General features: G+C 41.1%; 1 protein-coding gene across 2 annotated transcripts in view; it reads left to right on the top strand.

The window, feature by feature from the left end:
- The window catches only part of FAM126A (family with sequence similarity 126 member A), a 1,303,250-nt gene that overhangs the window by 941,255 nt on the left and 336,535 nt on the right, over positions 1–25,460 (top strand). For both annotated transcript variants that reach the window (XM_044064612.1, XM_044064613.1), the window contains exon 6: positions 17,771–17,851. In XM_044064612.1, the coding sequence (XP_043920547.1) occupies positions 17,771–17,851 (81 nt within the window). The remainder of the gene's footprint in view (positions 1–17,770; positions 17,852–25,460) is intronic.

Raw genomic sequence — 25,460 nt, 5'->3', positions numbered from 1 at the left:
CATGTTTAGTTCTGTTAGTATAGATTGCTGGGGAAATTAGTTGAAAGGTTAGAGCTGAGGAGAATAGTAGAGAGTTACAAGGATTTATACTGGGCCGGTGAAAGTGAATCCAAGAGGAGAAGAAATGAGGAGGAGGCTGGATGACAGCTGGGGCTGATGCAGGAGCAAGACCATTTGCTATAGGGAGTAGTCTTTTAGTAGTTTTAAATTGTGGTGGGCTGGTAATGTTTAGAATATGTTGGGGGAATTATGTTCCCACTATTTTGGAGGTTTAATGGGAACTAGAAGGAGTTTCCAGCTTTATTGTAGCTTTTGGAAACATTGTATGATAATGTTTTGTCCCATGTGAGGGACCGAAGTTGCTGAGTGGTAACCCATGAAGTTTTCGAAATTTATTTTAGGGCAGGGGTCCCTGTCTGGTTAGTATACTATGTGGTGGGTGAATATGGAGGTTTGGGTGGAGGGTAAGTGTTTGGGAGTTCTATCCATTTTGGATTGATGCAGGGGCAGAGCATGTTTGATGCAAGGGCAAGGAGCATTGAGTGGGACACGGTGAGGGGAGCTTGTGGCCGGTGGTTATTTTTATTGTGTGAGGCTTTTTAGTTTTACATAAAGGTCAGTTTTGCTTAGGTTGATGCAAGGGATCAGGAGAGGCATATGTTAGAGTGGATAGGAAATGAGTTTGGATGATGTGTATTCTGGTTTTTGGTTAGTAATAAGAAGGTGATAATGTGGTGCAGAGTGCCTAGTTTAATCACAGTCTTCTTAATGGATTGTGATAGTTGTAAGTCAAATTTAAATTTATCAATTATAATGACTACATTAGTTTTGTTTGCAAAGACAGTGGTTATATTAGTGTTGCTGAAGGAGTGATGTTAAGTTGACTTCATACAAATCTAAACCCGTTATTGTGCAAAGTTGGGATCGGGCCCCAGACGGAGTCCTGAGAAGGCTCCGACTTCGGCCATCTTCTATAGCTCGAGCTGTTTACTGTCGAGCTACCTTATCCCAGTGCCTATCGCTGGCTACCCAGATCTCATTTGCCACTTCAGCTGCGAGGTAGCCGTTTTTCTAGCTCAGGCTTTGTATTAAGTTGCCCCATGGAGACTTTTCTACTGAGAATTGTATTTTTTTCTAGGGTTATTGTTTATTTTTAGTCCTATATATCTTGTATTAGTTTAGGTGTAATTGTAGCCTTTCCCTTAGAACTACGTTTAAATTAGGTTCTCCCCCTCTATCCTTTTGTCTGGTTAGCGTTTAAGATAGGGGCCTTCATACATCTTTCTTTGGGTAGCCATTTGGAGTTTCTAGTTAAAAAAAAAAAAAAAAAAAAAAAAAAAAAATCTTGGCTTCAGTCTGTAGATGCTATGTGTTTCCTTTTTTTCTGTAAGCTGTGTTTTTGTTGTTGATTCTGGTTGTTGACTGTTGTGATAATTTCTTTTTGGATGCAAGATGTCTAAAGATCCAAAGACATCAGATTCAAGAAGTGTCTCTCAGCAGATGGGCACACTTCTTGTGCTTAGCGTTGTGCAGGACTCTTGTTCTATCTGCCATGCATTTAGTCCAAGAGTTCTGCAGGAGCATAAGAATAAACTTATTCTTAGGGTCTTTAGGATTCACCGGGGTGAAATCCCTGTCACATCGCCAGCTGTGTGTGTGTGTGTGTGTGTGTGTGTGTGTGTGTGTGTGTGTGTGTGTGTGTATATATATATATATATATATATATATATATATATATATATATATATATATATATATATATATATATATGTATGTGTGTGTGTGTGTGTGTGTTTGTGTGTGTGTGTATATATATGTATGTATATAGTGATGCCCGTGCCCTGACCCAGCAATCAAGGAGCCTCAATCCTCACCAATAACACCAGAGAGGGCATCTCATATGAGAGGAAAGGCTAACAAATACACACAGTAAAGTACAATTTCCCTTAAGAGTTCACAGAGATCACAGTTAGTCTGGGGTTGGTCTCTCCCTAGGTCCCTAGTAAGACTCCCCACTGGCACAGCTATAGGGTCCAGATCTCAGCCTAGCTGGGCAAGCTAAAATCTCAAGCACCCTCTTTGTCCAACCAGTGCTTTGTGTCCCTGCCCAAGTAGCTGACGCACACTCACACTTTGAGATAAGTTTATACAACCACACCGACACTCCTGGTGAAGGCTGGCACAGGTTCTCCAGCTGTGCCCCTTTTACCCAAACTATACGGTAGTACCACTTGCCACCACCCAGCTAATATTTATCAGCTACTCAAATGCCCTTAAAAGGGTCTCCAGTTATTACTGTGCAATATTATTATCCAATTGGTGTGAGTAATCAGTCAAAGCTTATATGGATTGAGTTGGACAGTAAACTATAAATATGCACTGTACTCTAGAGCTTAAATTATCTCTACACAAGCCAGCCACAGTTAAAAGGTTTTAAAATATTTAATAATAAATAATTAAAACTACAAGACAATACTTTCTACTACACAGTCAGTGCTAGTCAAGAGTTCAGAGATCACACAGAAATCCTTGAAAATAAATCAGTAGTACATTTCTGATATCACAGAAAAACACTAAGTCTAATATGTTTACTATTCCTACAAGAAAATACACTTCTGAAATAACTTACTTACATAGAGCGTAAGGCAGTGCTGAGTTGGATGTTCTTGACAAAAATGCTTAATACCTTCTGATTTTCTCTGTTTAAATTGCTGTTGCAGTTCTAATAAACATTACATCATCTTTTACATTTTCCTGGTGTTCCCAGGCTACACATCAACTACATTTACATTCTTAACCTCTCCCTTTTGTTATCTTGCAGCTGGTCAGGAACAGAGCAATAAAAATACATTTGCATGTTTAAATCTAGCAATTTAACTTTTGTTAAAACAATAGAAAGAGTTTCTTCACATAGACTTTTCGGCACCAATGTCCACTTTAAGGGGTCACCGCATGCTTTTACTGGGTCAGTAGAGAGCACTGTTGCCACATTTTTGTAACAGCATTTCTTTACATTTAAGACAAGCCTGTAGTTTACATTTATATTTACAAATGACAGAATTATCTGTAAAATTCTATTTGGCTAGGCTGGCAGCCTTCACTCTTCTCTATCAGTCTTCACATTTACGTGTGTGTGTGCGTGTGTGTGTATATATACATATATATATATATATATATATATATATATATATATATGTATATATATATGTATATATACATACACACACACACATGTATATATGTATATACAAGTATATAATAAAACAAGTTGCCCAGTAAATTGATTTGTCAACTGTTAAATGGATCATCATTCATTTCAATGTGCAAGTATATTATTTTATTTATTTTTATGTATTTTACATTTGTTTACTGGGATGTTCTGACTAGATGGAAGCCCATTTTCAGAGGAGGCCCAGGGAGAAAAGCTCTGAAGTAAGATACATAGACTTAAAATCACAAACACAGTTTAGTGTTTACAAGCAGGTTTCGAAAGTTATACATCAAGCGAGTCATAGCAGAGATACAGACAGAAAGTAACATAGGTACAAGGCAATTTTGCATTTTTTAATGCAAATAGGTTACAATTCTTTAAAAATATAGCAAGTTACTAAGAAGAGAGTGGAGACATTCATATTTTGTACATATGTATTTTCTGACCGCTAGATTACGTACATTTTGTGGGCATGCTAGTGGATGAAAAAGGTAAAGGCTATTACCTCAGACTATGTAGCATGTTTAGTTCTGTTAGTATAGATTGCTAGAGGGTAGTTGAAAAGGTTAGAGCTAGGAGAATAGTAGAGAGTTACAGGATTTATACTGACGGTGAGTGAATCCAAGAGGAGAAGAAATGAGGGAGGGAGGCTGGATGACAGCTGGGGCTGATGCAGGAGCAGATCCATTTGCTATAGAGGTAGTCTTTTAGTAGTTTTTTAAATTGTGGTGGGCTGGTAATGTTTAGAATATGTTGGGGAATTATGTTCCCTATTTTGGAGGTTTAATGGGAATAGAAGGAGTTTCCAGCTTTATTGTAGCTTTTGGAAACATGTATTAATGTTTTATGTGAGGACCGAAGTTGCCGAGTGGTAGCATAAGTTTGAAGCATTTATTTTAGGGCAGGGGTCCTGTCTGGTTAGTATACTATGTAGTGGGTGAATATGAGTTGGGTGGAGGGTAAGTGTTTGGGAGTTCTATCCATTTTAGTTGATGCAGGGCAGAGCATGTTGATGCAGGGCAGAGCATTGGTGGGACCGGTGAGGGGAGCTTGTGGCGAATTTGGTTATTTTATTGTAGCAGGGCTTTAGTTTTATAAGGTCAGTTTTGCTTAGGTTAGTGAGGATGGGAGAGGCATATGTTAGAGTGGATAGGAAATGAGTTTGGATGATGTGTATTCTGGTTTGGTTAGTAATGAAAGTGATAATGTGGTGCAGAGTGCCTAGTTTAATGCGAGTCTTCTTAATGGATTGTGATAGTTGTAAGTCAAATTTAAATTTATCAATTATAATGACTCGTAGTTTAGTTTGCAAGACAGTGGTTATATTAGTGTTGCTGAAGGAGTGATGTTAAGTTGTCTATCTCGCCTTCGTTATTGCTGGTTGGGATCGGAGCCGATCCTTGGCTCCGACTCGGCCATCTTCTATAGCTCGAGAGCTGTTTACTGGCTCGAGGCTACCCCTTATCCCATGATGCCTATCGCTAGCTACCCAGATCTCATTTGCCACTTCAGCTGCGAGGTATCGTTTTTCTGGCTCAGGCTTGTATTAAGTTACTTATAGAACTTTTTCTACTGAGAATTGTATTTTTTCTAGGAGTTATTGTTTATTTTTAGTCCTATATCTTGTATTAGTTTAGGTGTAATTGTAGCCTTTCCCTTAGAACTCGTTTAAATTAAGAGTTCTCCCCCTCCTATCCCTTTTTGTCTGGTTAGCGTTTAAGATAGAGGCCTTCCTTCTATCTTCCTTTTAGGTAGCCATTTGAGTTTCCTAGTTAAAAAAAAAAAAAAAAAAATCTTGGCTTTAGTCTGTAGATACTGTGTGTTTTCCTTTTTTCTGTAAGCTGTATTTTGTTGTTGATTCTGGTTGTTGACTGTTGTGATAATTTCTTTTTTGGATGCAAGATGTCTAAGGAATCCAAGGTGTCTGGATTCAAGAAGTGTCTCTCTGACAGATGGGCACACTTCTTGTGTCTATTGCTTAGGCGCTGTGCACCTGCAGGACTCTTGTTCTATCTGCCATGCATTTAGTCCAAGAGTTCTGCAGGAGCATAAGAATAAACTTATTCTTAGGGGTCTTTTAAAGCCCCAGGATTCACCGGCCAAGACTCAGCCTGTGAAATCCCCAAGACCTACCAAATCGTCAGCTCCAAGCTCGGAGCCGTCATTGGTTCAGACTTTACCTGCTACTTCGGTTCCAGCTGGAACCGATGAGACAATCTCCCCGTCGGCTCCATCAGAATCTTCGGAGCCGTCGCGGAACCACAAGAGGCTGAGGTCCCCTTCTCTGGAATCGATGCACTCTGCTCCTCCGTCTCCCCTGCTTCAGAGTGAGTGCAGTCACAGATCTTCACATTCCTCTCGGTCCTCTAGGCTCTCGGATCACAACATCGAGAGAATGGTCAGTAGGTTGTTGAAGTCGCAGGCATTTGCCAAGATGTTGTCCAAGCCCTCCTCTACAAGTGTCGGCTCTGTTCACTATCGATGTTCCTCCTCCGACTTCCTTGAGCTCGGAGCCGGAGTTCGTTGGTGTTCGAGTAGTGGAGCTGTCGGCTCCGATAACTATTTCTCCTTCAGTGCCGTCGTTGGCTCCGATTCCCTCGGTGCCGTCCGTCGAGGGATCTGGGCGCCGGAGCTCCCTCGTCGGCTCTGAGGGGGTGAGTGGCATTGGACCCTTGTCTGACCCCGTTCTCCCTCTCGGAGCTTCGGCGCAGGTGAGCACGGCTCCTACATTGGCTTCGGAGCCGTCTCCCTTGGTGCAGAGAGGGATTCCGATTTCTTCGGAACCAGAGCCTTCTCTGCATCGTGGCAGGGATGCCTTCGATGTCATGAGGAGTGTGCTGGCCTCTGAGTCAGCTCCACTATCGACTCCACCGGCTCCGTCCCCTGTAGTGCTTGCGCCAGCCTCTGCTCCTCCTCCAGACCCCAAGCGTGGGGAACCGGCGCTCAAGGACACCCCATTGGGTGTTTCCTCTTCTTCTGAGGCCTCCCCTGATCATTCAGAGGAGCCACCTCATAAGAAGAAGTGCAAGAGGAAGCACATTGACTCCCCTGAGTCTCTCACTTCTGATACAGACTAGATGATTTGGAAGGGTCCCTGAGGTTCCCCTCTGCAGATATTTCTGTCTCAGACATCCTAGAAATGCTTAAGCAGAGGGGGAACTGGAATCCCCTAGCCCCTATCGAGGATGAGTCTGTATTCCTGGATGCGTTTGGTTCCCGACCTTCCACCTGGGTTTCTCCACCTTTCGATCCACTTATGTCAGTAGTGGCTCGAAAGGCTTGGTCAGTCCCGGATACAGTGGAACCAACCCTGAGGAGACCTGGCAAGTTTATCACTGCACCCCTTGATAAGCAGTTCCTTACCAAAGGTGTTCCTGTGGATGCCATGGTGGTAGCAGCAGCCACTAAAAAAGAGTTAGCGGAAACTTCTTCGCCTGAACATCTTCCTAACAAGGAGTCTAGGACTATGGATAGATACGGGAAGTGAATGTTAGTAGCAGCGACCTTTTCTATGAGGTAACTGAATTACTTATGCCATTTTACCCGGCTTCAGAGGATCTCCTTGCTCGGAGATGCCCTTCATGATCCATCAGCTGAGGGGGCTCAAGCTAAAGTCGCTTCCCAGCTGGCGACCCTTAATTCTGTAGTCAACTCCTCCATGAGGCTCATTTCCTATGCAGCTGATAGTGCGAATAGAGCTGCAGGGACAGGCGTGGCCCTTAGGAGACATGCATGGGTGCAGATGTGTAATTTTGCGGAACCCTTTAGAGCGTCATTCACCAACACCCCCTTTGATGGTTCCTTTCTTTTTGGACCACAGGTGAAAGACACTTTGACTAGGTGTGAGCAGGAAGGCAAGACTCTCTCTGCCGTGGGAGTCCGTTTTTCCACTCCTTCCAGACCATACCCCAAGGGTCAGAAGAGTGGCAAAATGTGGTTCCGAAAATCCCAAGGAGCCTCGCCTGACACACGTAGCTATTTTTCCTCCAGGGGCAGAGGGGGAAGCAACAACAATAGACGCCACCCTCATGGCAGAGGGGGTCTGCAGAACCATGGCAGCAGAGAATCCTTCTCTGAGAAGCCCTTTCAGCATCCCTGAAGGGTTACCCGGCTGCCCACCTCTGGAGGCAGTCGGGGGAAGACTTTCACTGTACCCAAAAGCCTAGCAGAATTTAACGCAAGACAAATGGGTATGGTCGGAGGTTATTCCTTTCTCTCAACCCCCCCTTGCCGTCAAGCAAATCCCTTCCAGATGTTTCACCCAATCTGAGGGACCAAGCAGTCGTAGAAGTTTCAAGACTACTAGAAAAAAAGAGTCATCCAGGTAGTCCTGGCAGACCAACACGGATCTGGAACTTACTCAAGGTTCTTTTTGGTACCAAAAAAGACAGGGGACTGGAGACCAATTCTGGATCTCAGCAGACTAAACAAGTCTGTTCAAAGAACAAAGTTTTGGATGGTCACGCTACAGTCCATTCTGCCTTTTCTGGGTCAGGACAATTGGATGTGCTCCGTAGATCTTCAGGATGCGTACTATCACATCAAAATGGACAGGCGCTCCAGGAGATTCCTTCTCGTCCGACTGGGAGTCAGTCATTACCAGTTCAGAGCTCTGCCCTTTGGTCTCACCACAGCCCCTAGGGTGTTCACCAAATGTATGGCAGTGGTCACGGCTCACCTGAGATGTCTAGGATTCCAGATGTTTCCATACCTAGACGACTGGCTCCTCACTGCTACTACCAGACATCAACTTCTGCAAGCCAGGGACTACACAATCACAATCTGCTCCCAGCTAGGCATCACAATAAATTTCGAAAAATCTGCCTTGTTGCCCTGTCAGTCTATCACCTATATAGGAGCAGACTTAGACACAAAGAACATGTCCACAAGGCTACCGCCAGACAGGGTGGCCACAATTCGCCAGCAAGTACAAATTCTAATGCAGTGCAAAAGGGTTCAAGTCAGGTTAGTCCTTCAAACTCTGGGTTCCATGGCAGCGGCAATTCTTCTAATCCCTCTGGCCCGCTTTCACACGAGAATCCTTCAGTGGCTTCTGTTCACACAGTGGTCTTTTCAACAGCTGCCCATGTCTCACATGGTCATGATTACAGAATCATGCAAAAGGCACCTTTCCTGGTGGATGGTCTCCCCACTAGTGTCTCATGGTCTCCCCACTAGTGTCTCAGGGCAGACCATTCATTCAGTCCCCCAGTGACCATGGATGCCTCCCTGATAGGATGGGGGGGGGGGCATTATCAGGGCAGGACAGTCCAAGACATTTGGCAGCCTCACGAGTACCATCTGCACATAAATGTCTTAGAAATGAGAGCCGTGCTCCTAGCGTTGCATGCTCTTCAGGACTCTCTCCCTTCTGGGACCATTGCAATTCAAATGGACAACATGTCAGTGGTGTGGTACATCAACAAGCAGGGCGGAACCAGGTCCTACCCCCTGTGTCGAGAAGCATTCAGACTCTGGCAGTGGGCTATTTCCTCCCAACGATTTCTGATTGCAACGCACATCCCTGAGAGGTCCAACGTCATAGTGGACAGGCTCAGCAGAGCTATTCTCATTGCCTCACGAGTGGTCTCTGAATCGGGTAGTTGTGGATCTGATCTTCCGCAAATGGGGACAGCCTTGCAGCGATCTTTTTGCCACCCCCTTCAACAGCAAATGCAGCAACTACTTCTCCCTTCTTCTGCTTCCCGGTTACTCTCCCAGAGAAGCTCTAGTCCACGATTGGCCTCAGGGACTTCTTTATGCCTTCCCTCCGTTTCCCCTGATATCGAAACTCATACAGAAAGCAATTTTGTTGGGTTGCAAAATTATCCTCATTGCCCCCTACTGGCCTTGACAGATATGGTTCCCATTCCTACACTGTTACCTTCTCGAGCAGCCCTGGACTCTGGATCCTATTCCAGACCTACTGATTCATCAATCAGGTGGGCTGCATCAATCCCTCCGAACACTCCAACTCACAGCTTGGTTGCTCCACTTCCAACCTTAGTCAGGCTTCCCAGCATTTCCCAGGCCGTTCGTGAGATTATTGTCTCCTCTCACAAGTCTGCCACTAGGAAGATTTATGCTAGCAAATGGAAACGTTTTTCTTGTTGGGCAGAGGCTAGGAACATAGATCCCTTTTCAGCCCCAGTCCATGAAATCTTGGCGTTCCTAGCAGTACTTTTTCAGTCTGGGTCCGCTTCTGCTACAATCAGGGTTCAATTGGCGGCCATTTCTAACTTTCATGTTGGGTTGTCTAATGCAAACATTATGTCGCATAAGCTATGTAAAGCCTTTCTAAGAGGGACTTCTCCCTTAGACCCCTAGTGAGAGATCCCCCTCCTCCTTGGGACTTGAATTTGGTACTAACCTTTTTAATTATGCCCCCTTTTGAACCTGCAGCGTCCTGCTCCATTAAGTTTCTATCTTGGAAAACTCTTTCTGGTAGCTATTACTTCAGCCAGACGCATTTCTGAACTTCAGGCACTATGTGTTCGTCCTCCGTACTTAGTTTTTCATAAGGACAGGGTTGCTCTGAGGACTAATCCCTCTTTTCTTCCAAAAATCTGCTCAGAAAATAATTTAAACCAATCTATAGACCTCCCTGTGTTTTTCCCTAACCACACCAACAAGGCAGAATACAAATTACACCAACTGGATGTTCATAGACAATTGTGTTTTTACCTGCATAGAACGAAGGATATAAGGAAATCGGTCCAACTTTTCCTTTCCTATGCTCTGGGCAAACAAGGTCTCCCAGTTTCCAAAGTGACCTTATCCAGGTGGTTGTCTCACATTATTACCTTCATCTATCAACTGAGAAACAAAGAGTTGTCTATCAGACCGAAAGGTCATTCTACTAGGGCTTTGGCCACCACTGTAGCCTTCCAGTTTAGGTTGCCCAGGGACTCTATCTGTGCAGCTGCTACGTGGGCAAACCCTCATACCTTTATTTCTCATTACAAGTTAGATCTGGTCTCCAGGAGCAGGGCTAACTTTGGTTCCACTGTTCTGGAAAGTCTGTTCCAATGAGCCGCCCAGGATTGTAGGTGCTAGGGATGCTGTCCCAACCAGCGAGAACGAAGGCGAGATAGACAACTTAACATAAAGAAGTTATGTACCTACCATAACATTCCATGTTAGTTGTCTTCATCTCACCTTCTTTCTTGCGTCCCCCCCCTCCATCCCCCTGTCCTGTTGGACTGAGAGGAGTTCAGGTTTCACTGGCTGAGTGTTCTCTGGTTGTTTCCTCTACTGATTTAGAGAGTATGACAGGTGCGCTCAACTTTTTGTTTGGAGAGGTTTGTTCTCCTATAGCTAGGGTTAGCTATTTCAAACGAGATCTGGGTAGCTAGCGCTAGGCATCATGGGATAAGGGGTAGCCTCGAGCCAGTAAACAGCTCTCGAGCTATAGAAGATGGCCGAGTCGGAGCCGAGGATCGGCTCCAATCCCAACCAGCAAGAAAGAAGGCGGGATGAAGACAACTAACATGGAAAGTTGTGGTAGGTACATAACTTCTTTTTTTTTTTGAAATATGGTTGGGGGATTGTGTGATTTTGTGGGGTGAAAGAGCATCAGCTTCGTCTTGTTTGGGTTCAGGGTAAGGTTTCCTTTTGGGGTCTGAGGTGGGGTAATTTGGTGATAGTTGGTAAGAGAAAGAATTTATGTATGTATAAATATGTATATAAATTGAACCAAAGGATGCATCTCTTCCCAGTGGCCAAAATAAATGTTGCATTCCCAGTTATTTCAAGAAAATATACATCAAATGTTATCTATGATTGTCACTTTTGAAGTGACACCCTGATCCCTCATGCAAAAATGGAGAAGCAGGGTTGAAGATGGCTAAATACATCAAATATATTAAATTATTTTAATTTTACTTAATTATTTAGCTTCATAAAGTCTGTATTAAGTTCATGTGTATTATACAAACTTCTAATGAAAACCAAATATTTGGGCCATACTTATGCAGCACTCAGATTTACTATCCATCCTTTTTGCTTCTTATCCAGTATTTTCTTTCACATAGATTTATGAATTTTATTGCCATTAACTCTATCAATCCCTATGAAAAAATTGAGCTCTACTGTGTTTTTAAAGAGGGCAGTCCTGTCCCGACACCACCTGATGCCACTGTTTAGATGGTTGCTTAGTCTGGCCAACATAAAATGTACCACAACAGTATACTGCCATGTATGTATCACTAACTGTGAAGTGCAAGTTATCAGGTTTCTAATCTCATATACCATACTAATGTTAATAGAAGTGAAATGTTTACACAGACAAATATAAAAGTAGCAGTTACCCCATGGGTTGGAACCCCTGGGGCAAGAAATATTCTTAGTCCCCAAAAGGTATTTTGAGAAGATATAATCTGTCCAAGGTATGTATGCATACATTTTATCATTTATTTAGTGTGAATGCACAGTCAGAACTTGTATTTTCTTCCATTACATTAAAGTTTGCTCAGTTGATGTATTATGTTTTTTTGTTTTTTCATTAACATTCTGAATAGTTTAAACAGTGTAAGTGAATCTTTCTCTGAGATTCTTTTGCACTTTCATAAGGCTGTACATGTTTAAATCAAGATTGTAATCAGTGGGATAAAGGAAATAGCCTTTTTCCCCACTGTTGTACATTCTTGTAGTTTGTTTAAAGTAACAGGGGTGTGCAGGGTGCAAAGGGCTTGGTCCACCTTCTAAAAAAAATGTTTTAATTTTGATCTTTGCATTGATAAGGTTATCACTGATGAAATGTTTTCCTATACTGCACAAAAAAATGTTTTATATATATATATATATATATATATATATATATATATATATAGATATATATATATAGATATACACACGCACACACACACACACATGGTTTGCCTTTACAAGGTCGTAAATAAAATATTGGACCCATCAAATATCTGACTCAAAAGGTCAGAAACTGCACTTTCGAATACTTCAAACGGCGAAAGTGCTACACAATGAATTCGACATTTTGGGAATGTCTAATATGTTCAACATACCTGACATTTTCGGATGTCTCTAAACACTATTATGCAGGAGGCACGCCCCCTGCACCCCCCATTTGGGAGGCTGTGACCCCCCACACCCCCTGCTATTTTAATATTCTAACTCCAAGATCGCACTACAGTGAAGGAAGGGTACATGTTCCAGTCCCCACTGTAGTGCTATCTGCACTCAGAATGCTGAATTCACATTAGCGAATGCACACTGTTATTTGTTATTTTTTTGACATTTGGTTATTTTGCTGTTGTACTTTCGGGCATTAGAGTGTTGCAGGAAGCGATCGCAACCTTATGAAGGTAAACTATGTATATTATATATATATATATATATATGTATATATATATATATATATATATATATATATATACACACATATATAGATGTGTGTGTGTATATATATATAGATATATATATATATATATCTATATATACACACACACACACAGATAAAGCACAGCTGTATGATTTAATGTATGCGAGTATATGTTTCTCTTATAGGTATGTAGGTATATATATATATATATATATATATATATATATATATATATATATGCATATATGGGTCTACTTCTTTTCTACGAAAACACTTTTTCGAAGAGCAGAAGTACAAACCCATTTCAGTGAAAGTGCACTTCTGCAAACACCGGTTCACCGAACCGGAAATCAAAAACAAAAAACACTGCAAACATGCTTTTGCACGGAGGGAAGCCCCCCTGCACCCCCCACCCCCTACTTAATAACTCTGAGATCGCACTACAATGGGGATACGGGTATTTGCAGCCATTTGTGTTTATTTCCAGTTCGGTGAACCATTGTTTGCAAAAATGCACTTTCGCAGAAATGGGTTCATACTTCTGCACTTCAAAAAAACGTGTTCTCGTAGAACACAAGTAGACCCACATATGTATATCTATATCTGTATGATTATGGTTCATTTGAATGAAAGCATGTTTCAGTGAAAAAAAGCAGCAGTACTTCATTTCATCAAAACCACAAAACACTGAACACTCAATATCTAATCACAAAATACTGAAAAACTTGATCTATTTAAAAATACCCAATATAATGCACTCCAGCTGCAAAACCTAAATCAAGTGTAGTCTCGATAGTGGTACTGTTATGGGAAGTAGGTTTTAGTAATGTAATGTGTAGGGTTAGTGGCAGGGTTAGGGTTAGCACGCAAGTAAGTTGGGCAGAGGGGGCTTCACTTCATCCTTCCAAAAGGCATGCATCTGGAGAGTTTGTCCCTGGACCTCAGCTGAAAATGGGCTCTGCCCCAGTCAGACTTTCCCAGCAAACAAATGTTAAATAAATAAAATAAATTCCTGTCTTCCCTTCTCCAGCTTCACTAGCTGGCCAAGCTGCTAACCAAAGTTTGGTCATAGTCAGGGATTTATTCTGTTTGTCATTAGAGCTACTTTATCGTAGTAGAAGTATGCAGACTAAGATGGATCTTCTTTTCAGACTATGCTGGGACAAATACATTATAATTTATCATGCTAAGCATAAACCAACCCCCAGAAATATAATTCAGCACCCCAGAACACGAAATCCTGTCACAGAACAAAACTAATATAATGTTTAAAAGGTAGAAAATAGTGGTTCAGATTGGAATGGGGGAGCTAAACTAATGAAAAATGCACACTGTGAATCAACCAGTGTAACCCCCACCTTAATCAAACTCAAAACAAAAAAAAATCAGATCTGTCAATCAAAATGTAGGCTTTTTATCCATCCATGAAGAGTAAACTGATTTATTGGTGGAATTAATTTATATATTTACTTATATTTTCTTGACCTGGTAGTTTTATTAGGCTTTGCATCCTCTTTTTCTGGAGACTTGAAGTGAAATTCATACTGACTAGGAGAAATCTGGCCATGTCACTGGGCAAATTCCCCATCTCTTTATTTTGATAAGTGCCGTGGGATCTTTCACAACCATGTAAACTACCACCAGTGGCAGAAGTGTTCCGTGATCTAAAATGTTTTGTTTAACATGAACCAAAGACCATACCTCTCAGTTGTCCAGATTTTTACCTCATATTTTTGGTCTGCTACTCATAAAAGTGATTTTATGACAAATCAGCGAGGATTGAATTAATTGAATAAATGACCGACATTCAAGTTTCAGACTTCATATCCGGTAGTAAATGCATGATAACACAAAACCATTTTATTTTTAACAACTTTATAAGTTTATAATAGCAATGATTAAAATCTATCCATATTTTAGGCCTTTCTACCCCCTATTATTTATGGCTTTGTCGAGATTTTTTGTGCTTAGTAGTTGAGAGGTTTGCCAGAGTCTCCAAAATAGTTTTTGTGCCCAAGTGTTTCCTTTATTTGTGTATTTTTGAGAGTGGAAAATGTTGAGTGGTTAACTGAAATGTTTACTGAGAGCATTTGGTGATGCCAAGGTAAAACAGGATGAATGCAGTGATACAATGACTAGAGGTATGAGACCTTAAGTCCAGGTGGCAGATGTGCAGGTATAGTAGGATTAGTATACATAAGTGTTCGAATAATCTCTTCTTTTAAGTGAGAACAGGATGAATAAACAAGAACTGGGTAAGGCTGACATTTGTAATGAAATCTGTTTAGACAGGTAGAATTATTTGAAAGGGTGTGTTAAGTTTAACACCCTGACAGTGTCGAGCACCTCCAGAGTACTGTTATTCACTACTGCCATAGTGGAGCTGTTTAATTATCGCAGCTATTTAATGTGAACAATTTTTAAGAGATTCCTGTATGCTGGTTGATGTATTATAAAGTAACTAAATGTGATTGAATTGTGTAGTTAACAGTTGTAGAATTTTGCAGGTGTGTGTGTGTGTGTGTGTGTGTGTGTGTGTATATATATATATATATATATATGTGTGTGTGTATATATATATATATATATACATATATATATATATATATATATATATATATATATACGTGTGTGTGTGTGTGTGTGTATATATATATATATATATATATATATATATATATATATACGTGTGTGTGTGTGTATATATATATATATATATATATATATATATATATATGTATATATAATGTGTGTGTGCGTGTAATATGTATAAGTGTGTGTGTTTAGTTGTCTGCCAAAGTTATGGTATGGTTAATTTTAACACAAGCACATCTCTGGTTCCTTGCACCACTGCATGTTTTCTGTTTTACATCAGCCTTAGTACCCTACAGAAGCAGGAAGCTACATTATAAGATCTGTAAAGTTAATCAGGGAAAAATGCAACTGAGTGATCATAAGTTGTACAAATGCTAATTTTTACACACACACAAGCATACAAACACACACCATTTTCCTTAATTGGAGCCTTTGCCAAAGGGGAGGGATTTCTTCATTTGAGATGCAGTGACTTTTGATTTAGTTTTAAGTAAGGAGTGTTTTACATAAAAATCACATTTTCGGAAATTGACAGACTGTCTTGTTTTACTACTTTTCCAGTGAGTAAGGCAGTAATCACGAACTGCATTTTTACTTAACTATTTGTTACAGTCACTTCAGTTCATATCTGTTTCCAACCATTGATTATACTAATAAATACATTATGAATGATTCCAAGCACTGATCAGAATATTGTCACATTTTCACAACTGATTTTCATTTTTTTTTGTTTGTTTACACTGCTGGAATTCTTGTCGCCTGTTAGTAGTCCAACAGTTCAATATGCATGAAATCCTGCACAATTTATAGTAATAGCAGTGAGCTTTTTGACTATAATCATTGCTGCAGTTCATTTTCTAACTATAAAGGGATTTTTTTTATGAAATACAGTTCAAGCAGATAGGTGGAAATGGTCTGTAAGTATTGTATTTTTTTCTTTTTGTTTTTTTTTTCCAAGCAGAGCCAAGATGTCCATAAGATGCTTTCAAATAATTTTTATTTTTTTTTTTATTTTACATTTGTTAACCGGGAAAGTCCGACTGGGCACAGGTCCATTTTCAGCTGAGGCCCAGGGAAATAAGCTCCAAAAAACACATAGAATACAAGATTATTACACAGAACTTTCATTTCAATTCATGAGAGCCTTCATTGCATACACAGAAAGAGATGAGTCAGACAATGTGGAATAAATTAAGAATTCATACAATAGTCAATAATTGAGGTATAAAATATCAAAAAGAAGCAGTTTTTAGTATTCAGGAGACTGTTTGTGAATAGCTGGGGTATAGAGGTATTATCTTGTTAAGGGTTAGCTTGGTGAGTGGCATGAGCATAGCCAATTATTTTGAAAAATGTTTTTTTCAGGAGTTTTTTAAACTGAGAAGTGGAGGTGGTAGAGGTTGTTTGGCTTGGTAGTGTGTTCCATTTTTTGGCAATGGTGCTGGCAAAAAGGGATTTGCCAGCATCATTTCTGTGCTTGATGACCGTTATGAGGCTCTGGTTGCTGGATCTAAGGGGTCTAGTGGGGATGTGTGGTTGCATGAGTTGCTGAAGTGTGGAGGTTAGGTTGGGAAAGTAGTAGAGTTTGTGTGCAGTAGATAGTTGATTGAGTAGTAGCATATAATGGTAGCTCCAACCAGTTGAGCTGCTTAAATGACAGACAGTGATGGGACCTATATGATTTTGTTGCAGCAAGATTCCATTTTTTTTAGGTTGGATTGACGGAGATTGGTTAAGATGGGAGAGGCATATAGGAGGATGGATAGGAGATGGGTCTTTGCAATGTTTGCTGTGGTGATATTAGTCATAAAGTGTTTATTCCTATAAAGGAGTCCGAGTTTTTTGTTAACTTTCTTGATGGTTTGAGTAATATGGATGTCGAATTTGATTGTTGTCAATTTCTACACCTAGCAGTTTAGTGTGTGTGTGGTAGGGCTGATTTGAATGTTGTCTTTGAATCTGATGGAGAAGCTGTCACTTATGGGCAGTGGTTTTCCAGGGCCAAATAGAATGTTTGTTTTTTTTTATTGAGTAGAAGTGAAGATATTGGTGAGGTTTGGTGTAAAGTAGTTTTTTGGTTAGTGAGGCATAAGCAGGCAAATGGTGTGTGTCATCTGCATATTTATACGCACGACTGGACAGTGAGGATAAAGTGATGTGGTTAGTATAGGTATAAGGGAGCACAGTAAGGAGCAAGAATAGACCCTGACTCCTTCCTATGGTACCAGGGGGAGGGAGGGTAGTTCCAGTTTTTCCAGAAAACTGTTTGCTGACGGTAGCTGTTAAACCAAGATATAGAGGAGGGCTTAGAGGAGGGCTTATGTTTAGGCAGAGAGAGTTAAGTTAGTTGTTGTGGCTAAATTTGGTAAAGGCTTTATTTCAGGATAAGTAACAAAAGAACACAATGCTGCATTTTACAGATTTTTGGGGGCTGGTAGTTGCATATGCTGCCTCGATTTAGACCTTTCATTGATCCAGGATAATGGTGATTTCACTGTGTATGTATTTCAGAAATGTTTCCTAACGTTTCACACATACAAAGACTAATTTAGTTAATGCATTCATACCATCTTTCTTACACTGTGATCTAAAATGAAGGTTTTTGTCATGATCTTTCTCCACAGGAAATTGTCACCAAAGATGGCCAGAACAAGGTGCTATCATTTACAATTCCGTCTTTGTCCAAACCTTCAGTGTTCCATGAAGTAAGTTTCTTTTTTTATCTGTTTGGTTTGTACTTCTGATTGAAAGATTAATACTGCAGCTGATGTACTTGCATTTCACAGACTTTATGCAGGAGTCATGTCAGAGTACTGATTACATTTAAGACCAGGAATATTTTACCTTGTGTTACATATTTCTAGTTAATACAGAAGCTTTTTTTTCTAAGACCTATAAAGACAGGGAGTCCTTAAGTCTTTATGTTGCCCTTCCCAGAAGCATAAATGCTGAAACTGATGAAGTCCTGCATTGACTGGTCTCTTCTCCCCTTACTTCCACCAGAAATGTATTTATTTTAATTTAGGCAGGTAGAACCAGCTAGAATCAGTAATTTTTAGTGCACTCTGATACAGGTTAAAATGCAGCTTAGGTTACAGCATGTATGTATATTAAGTGGCATAATGGTTATTTCAGATGTCAGAAATGCTGTTTTTGAGGTGCAAGACACGCACCATATGTTAGGGATGAAAATAATCTATGAATATAATAAATAGGGGTGATAACTGTAGACAACATATTATGGTAGTTAAAACCTGTAACAACATAGTTGATTCAAATTGCCTGCAAAGTTGTGGTTAAAAGAAGGTCTGCAAGCCCACAACTTCATATACATTGGCATGTCGTAGGAATTTCATGACCAAAACTGAAGACTCTTGGAGAACTAACCAGCTGAAGCTTTTCTGTACCCAGAGCCCAAATGCAGATTTCCTCACAATGTATCAGTAGCCTAGCTTTAGGATTTATCCAAGGGGTACCAAGGGCCAAACTCTGGGGGCATTTGAAACAGCTTGACTGGGGTTGCTATACCCATTTGTAAACTGTGAGGAATCTTGTATCTCATGTAGAGACTTTAAATAAACATCAACTGTTAGTAATGAGAAATAGAATAAAGAAGAGATGTGCTTGTTTTTTAGTTCATGTTTACATGAACTTTGCTTTGGATTCTTTATTGTAGGTAAAACTGCACATCAGTTAACACAGCTTAGTTGATATATACCCAGTTGCATTGCTTTTCAAAAAAAAAGAAAGGGATTTATTTTCTGTTCTGTGACTGAACAGCTTTATTTTGCAAAACATGGAGAAACTCATGGAAACTCTGGTGCATTTAGTGCTAGTACAGGTGATTTATATGTGTTGACTCTTCAGAAGGAGCTACAGGTAAACATTTTGTCTCAAGGAACCAATGAGTATGATAGCGACTTCGCTGAATACCCCAAATAATACCCTACCATTTAAAAAGCCTGAGTAAGGAGGGCAACATTTTTATATCTCTGATTTGTTCTATTCTAATTTCACAAATGTTTTGAAACTTTGTACATATTGTAAATTAATACATTGAATGGGTCCAAAACATTGCTGTACCATTGTACTGTGTTACTGTCAATTATGTGTTATTCTGCTTTTGTCTGTTTTGTGTCTGGGGTCAGTTTTGACCCTGGACTGAGTGAAATTGGTCAGAATTGATCAGTGCTGTACCCTGGTAAACTAATTCAAATAAATAAATAAACATTACAGCATACCGTGAGGCTTTTGAGAGATGTTATCCAAAAGAATTTGTTTCAATCTGACCAGGCTAAACTTTTAGCTTCAAAACTTACAGGGGGAAACACTCAAGGTAGACATGTTAAGGTACCCATTTTTTTGGATTTTCAAAAACTTAAAGAACCACTACCTAGGACTGGTGTGCCTTCTGAAACAGAAGCTGTAATACTTCATAACTAAACATTTAATCCTTTTGAAAGGGTAACAGCTCAAATGTTTGATTTAAAGCACGAGTGTCCAACCTGTGGCCCGCATGCAGCCCTGGACAGCTAGTAATGCGGTCCCCAAAGGATTGTAAACTGTACTTAAGATTGTGTGGTTTGACCCGATTGTGTGACAAGGATAACTGTATGAATTTCAGTACAGTTTCTATGGAGTGGGGGGAGGGGGGTAGAATCTGGCAGGCACTAGGATGCAGAACTGTGAAGTCAGCACGTCGCTTACATGATGCGGCTGTTGATTAGTCCTGTTAATCTCCCATTCACTTCTTGCACACTAGTTGCAAGGGAGAAAACAAGATCAAGAGAGTGGAGAGAGAGTGATCAGGTTAGTGACTCTTTTCACAGATTTACTTAATCTTTTTTTTACCTGCATTAGCATATAGCATACATTCTGTAAACAACCACCAGGAGCTGTTAAATACCTTTGTTTTTCATGGATACTTATTTTTCTCAACATTTTGTTTTTCATATAATCAAACAACATAAAATGCATACGACAATATGCAAACTGCAAAGTTAAGATTTTATAGCTGTTCCTTTATGATTTTACACAATGAATCTAACAGTTTTATCATTTTATTAAGGCATGAGGCCACCTTGTCCATATTGATTAATATTGTTATTACATAGTTTTAGTATTCGACAAGAACTATACAAACGTAAGTTGGATGTGTAATTCACTGTTAACCGAGACTGTTGAAAACTAGTTTCTGCTTTTTTTTTGACCACCTTGTATCAGTGTATTTATTTTTCAGAATTTTATGCTGCTTATTTTAGGAGTCTGTACATTTTAGTCTAACTAGATATATGGAGGCAATGTGGTTTGGGAACTGATGATGATTTCCTTTTTTTTAAAATAGGTTCATAGGTTCATACTAGGCTATCTGCCCTAGGGCATTTATAAGCCTAGCCAGAATGTGTTTGGGTTTCGCCACCCATTTTAAATTAATTTTGCTATGCCCTTTTTCGAGGTTAGTATACTGTGCCTCTGTCTAACAGTGACACAGAAGTGATACCCGGGGTAAACCTACGATCCCCCATCCACTCATCAAGATTCCTCTTGAAGAGAGTCAGTGAGGGACTCTGCCTAACCTGGACTGGGATTTTATTCCAGAGTGAAGGGAGCCTCTGGGTTATGAATCTGTCCCTCCAGCATGTCCTATTTATTTCAGTGCTGAGGTTCAAGTCTCTCGAGCGCGTAGCTCGATGGGATTTGGATTTTCTGAGGTGCAGCATGCCCATTAATTCCGGGTTGAACATGGCTTTATACGTCAGGCACAGATCGCCTCTGAGCAGGCGGTATGCCACTGAGTAGAGCTGGAGTTTCTTTAACCGGGCAGCATATGGCATCTGTTTGAGCCCTTTGATCCTCTTGGTGAGGTACTTTTGGGGTCTTTCCAGTTGCTGCAGGTGTCTGGTAAGGTACATCCCAAAAGGGGCATTCTACTCAATTATGGGCCTGATGAGGGATGAGTAAAGAGGCACGATGACCTCCCCTGATCTAGATGTGAATCCCTTCATGATTAGGTGGGCTATATAAAATGTTTTTCTAACCACTTTGGCCACGTGGTTGTCAAATGAGAGATTGCTATCAACTTGGGGTCCCCAGGTCCCTAATTACTTCTTCCATACTTAATGGATTACCACTTATGTGGTAATTTGTGGGCACTTTGTTTTTGCCAAAGGGGATGACTATGCACTTTTTGGTGTTTACCTTGAGGCCATGGCTCTGGCACCAGTTGTCTGTTTCTGAGGCCCTTTTGGAGGATGCTTGTGTCGGTTGGAGAGTCGATTATGGCACCCAGTTTGCAGTCATCTGCGAACTTGGTCAGCCACAGTCCTTCCGTGTTGGCCTGTAACTCTGAGAAATATATACCGAACAAGAGAGGTCCCAGGACTGAGCCTTGTGGGACGCCACTTGTAACTGGTTTGGAGTCTGACATGGCTCCAGCAATTCTAACCATGTGAGTTCTGTCCTTGAGCCAGTTTGCAACCCATCTAGTGACATAGGGGTTTATATTTAAGCTGGTGAGCTTATCTATAATGCCCGAGTGGGGTATTGTATCGAAGGCTTTTGTGAGGTCCAGGTAGGCTGTTTGGACCACCTTCCCCTTGTCAATGGCCTTGGTGACTGTTTTAAAGAAATCAACCAGGTTTAAGAGGCAGGATCTGCCCTTAACAAAGCCGAACTGAGTAGGATCCAGTGTCTGTAGGTCCCCAATATCTTTATTTATAAGGTCCATGATGATCCTTTCCATAGCTTTGCAAACCAAGCTAGTCAGGCTTATGGGGTGATAGTTTCCAAGATGCGTTGAGCCACCACTTTTGTGGAGAGGGACCACCGTTGCTGTACGCCACTCTTTGGGTACATATCCTGTAGTAAGGCTGAGATTGAACAGTAGTTTTATGTTTGGGTTTAGCTCTTCTTGGAGTTCATGTAGGACGCAGCCCGGGACACCGTCTGGTCCCATTGATGCTGTGTTTTTTGCTTTGGAGAGGGTGGCTCTTACCTGAGCATCTGAGATGTCAGGGAGGCAGCACTCTGCTGGGGTAGATATTTGCTCTTTTGGTGGGGGAGTTTGCTGAACCTGTCAGCTAGGATGTTGGCAATGTCTGTGGGTTCAGTGTATTTTTGTCATTTTGGACTAATTCTGAGCATATCTGGGAATTCCCACCCAGGTTCCTAACATAACTAAAGAAAGCCTTGTGATTATCCTTAGTGTCCTGTGCAATTTTTCTCTCGAAGCTGGCCTTAGACGATTTTATGAGTGCCCGTAGTTTTTTGCTAATACTGATCAGAGATGCCTTCCCTTTTTGGGATTTTGCTCTATCATGTAGTAGCTTCCTCCTTCTATTGTATAGTTTGTTTATGGCTGGGGTCCACCAGACAGGACGCCTGCCTTTGGAGGATTGGGTCTTGGTTTTATTTGGGATTGCATGATCCATGCATTCCTGAAGGTTTTCATGGAATGCGTTTATAAAGGATTCTGCGGTCTGGGCCGTATTTTCCACAGGCCCGAGGGCTTTGAAGGATTCCACCTCGGTTTTGAGGAGTGTGAAATTTGCTTTAGAGAAGTTTTTCACTGTGGTTTTCTGGGCAGGGCGTGGGGTCGGGATGTGAATATCCAGTGAGATTAGTTTATGGTCTGATTTTACCAGTGAGGGATACACTTCTGGTCTGGAGCACAGAGTCCCCATGTTGGTGATGATCAGGTCAAGCATGTTTTTCCCTCTTGTGGGAGTGGTAACAAGTTGTTCCATAGCATTTGAGTTTATAAATTCTAGGAACCTTTGGGCTAGAGTGTTGGAGCTATAGTAATGCTCCCAGTCTATGTTTGGGTAGTTGACGTCGCCCAATATAGTGGTGTTTGGAGAGACCTTCATATTTTCCAGTGTTCTCAGGAAGGCCGAGTGGAGTTCCTGGGTTTGGGAGGGTAGTCTGTAGCAGGCTATAAACTGGAAGGCAGTTTTACCCACTGTTAGTTGCACATGGATAGTCTCTGATGCTTCCTGCTGTGCCTCCAACCTGGAGGTGTGGGTATCTTTGACTGATATCGATACTCCCCCTCCTTTTGTGGTTTGGTCCAAGTTTTGGGGCCGAAAAGCATGGTATGAGGTATAACCTGATAGTGCTGGGGTGCTCTCGGGAACCTTGAACCAGGTTTCTGTTACTGCGCAGATATCGATGTTCTCCATGCTAAGGAGAGTTTTGAGTGCATGCATCTTGAGGTTTAGACTTCTGGCATTGAGTAGCATTACTCTTAGTTTCTTATCCCTTGTGATACCTATGGAGGTGAGTTTGTCTTGTGAGCCTTGCCTAAAAAAGGCACTATAGGGGTAGCAAGAGCCTTTGCCAATATCCGAAAGCCCAGGGGTGATAGGTGCAAGCGTCTCTAATGAAGCATCGTGATTTGTCGAGCATGTCATCCCAGGCTGACAGGCATTGGATCCCCTTTGAATGACACCAATACTTAAGCCAATTGTTGAAATTAATCATCTTGTCTTCATATTGTGGCATCATTCTTGGTGAGGGTAAGATGCTACTCAAGGTCAGGGTCATACCGGCCTGGGCTACATGCTCAGAGAGCTCCTCTATGTCTCTTTTGATGTAGTCCAGGGAGGTACGTCTCAGGTCATTCACACCAGCATGGACAATGACTGAGTCATGTTTGTACTTGCCTTGGAGTGACCTGAGTGCTTGTGTTATGTGGCGGATCCTAGCGCCCGACAGGCAGCTCACTGTGACCTTCTCCTTGTTCAGCCTGGTGAGTAGGATGTCAGTGTGCCTGACGATAGTCACCTATTACAAGTGTATTAGGTGTGTTGTTTAGCCTTAAGAGCTGTGACTGTTTGGCACACTGGCTTTGTGAGCATTGTGTTGCACGTGTTTTGTTTTGGGGTAGCGGTTGCTTGGGTGTCTGCTTTGGAAGTCTCTGCTGCTTAGGCAGATTTTTATTTAAAGCCTCCGAGTATGTTTTTGTGTGTTTATGTGTTTGGTTTGCTGTCGTGGTAGGTCTATGTGAGACTGGAATTGTAGTGAGTGTGGTTTCCTTTTCCTCCTGACTGGTTACGCCAGTACTGAGTTGAGAGAGCTTAGCCTCCAGTTTGGCTATATGGTTGCATCTCTCACTTGTGTTGGAATTTGTTGGGGGAAGGAGAGGGTTGTCTGTGTACATGAGGCAGTTGTAACATTGCCTCAAGATTCCTAGATTCACCAGCTGGACCAGAGAGGAGATTGACAACTAACCTTTAAATGGCAGGATCAACCAGATTGTAGTGGCCTGTGTGTTTTGGGGGCTGTTGATGACTTTCTTTTTCTTAATATAATTTCCAGGTAGAGTTAACCAGGTATAGGGAAGTAATATGTTTCACAGACTATTGATGATTTTCTTTTTTTAACATAATACGCTGACAGGGTCAACCAGATGTTAGTGGTCTGTGCCTTTTGGGGGCTGTTGATTACTGACTTTTAAATATAATATCTGGCACCTGTCAGAGATGCTAGATATGCAGTGTGTTCTGGGGGGCCATTTGTGGATGATATGTTTTTTTAAATCTAATATCTTTTTGCAGGGTTAGCCAAGCTACATTAGGATGGTTTGTCAATGTTTTGTTGTTGAAACAAACTCTGCTCTTCATGAGTAAGGTCTGTCTGGGTGAACTGAAGTAAGATCATGTGCAAGTTCCTGGCTACATAATGTGAAAGAAATACAATAATGTAACCATGGTCTTTTACTTTCATTATTTTAAACTTTGTAATTAGGCATTTGGTATTACATTTATTGCTTGAATGCACCTAAGAGTGGAGCCAGGAGGTTGACGTTGGTCACTCGTGGCAGGAACTGTTTTATATATTTTATATGCAGCCCCAAGACAAATCCTCTTCATTCAATGCACTGTAGAAACTGTGGGGGAGGCAGCACACGTAGATATTTTGTGGCTAGATATACTTACAGTAAAAATGGCTTGGGGTTATAGTAGCCTAACACTGTTAAGAACACACCGTTCTGACTGCATCCCCTGTGAAAATGAGGAGGGGCATCAGTAATCTGACACCGTTCAAAATTCGAGAAGGGGATAGGTGTAGAAACTCCAAAAGGCTGCAAGGGATAAAAAAAATTTTTGTGTAATTAGGGGAGTGATATCCCAGTTTACCAGAAAACAGTAATGTTAGTGAAAGAACTTACTGGAGAAGCTGGAAGGGAGCCTGAACAGAGTCCTAGGTTTCACAGTGTAATATCAAAACAGAGGGCTTGTCAGAAACTGAGCCGTCAATAGCAGATAATTAGTAATAGAATTACTGATGTGAAAGTAAAAGAAATGCCAAAAC

This window comes from Protopterus annectens, chromosome 3.part0, assembly GCF_019279795.1.
Source record: "Protopterus annectens isolate FY-2018-M chromosome 3.part0, PAN1.0, whole genome shotgun sequence".
Classification (NCBI taxonomy): Eukaryota; Metazoa; Chordata; order Ceratodontiformes; family Protopteridae; genus Protopterus; species Protopterus annectens.
Note: the sequence above shows the minus strand (reverse complement) of the source record. Positions and strands in the feature narration are given on the sequence as shown.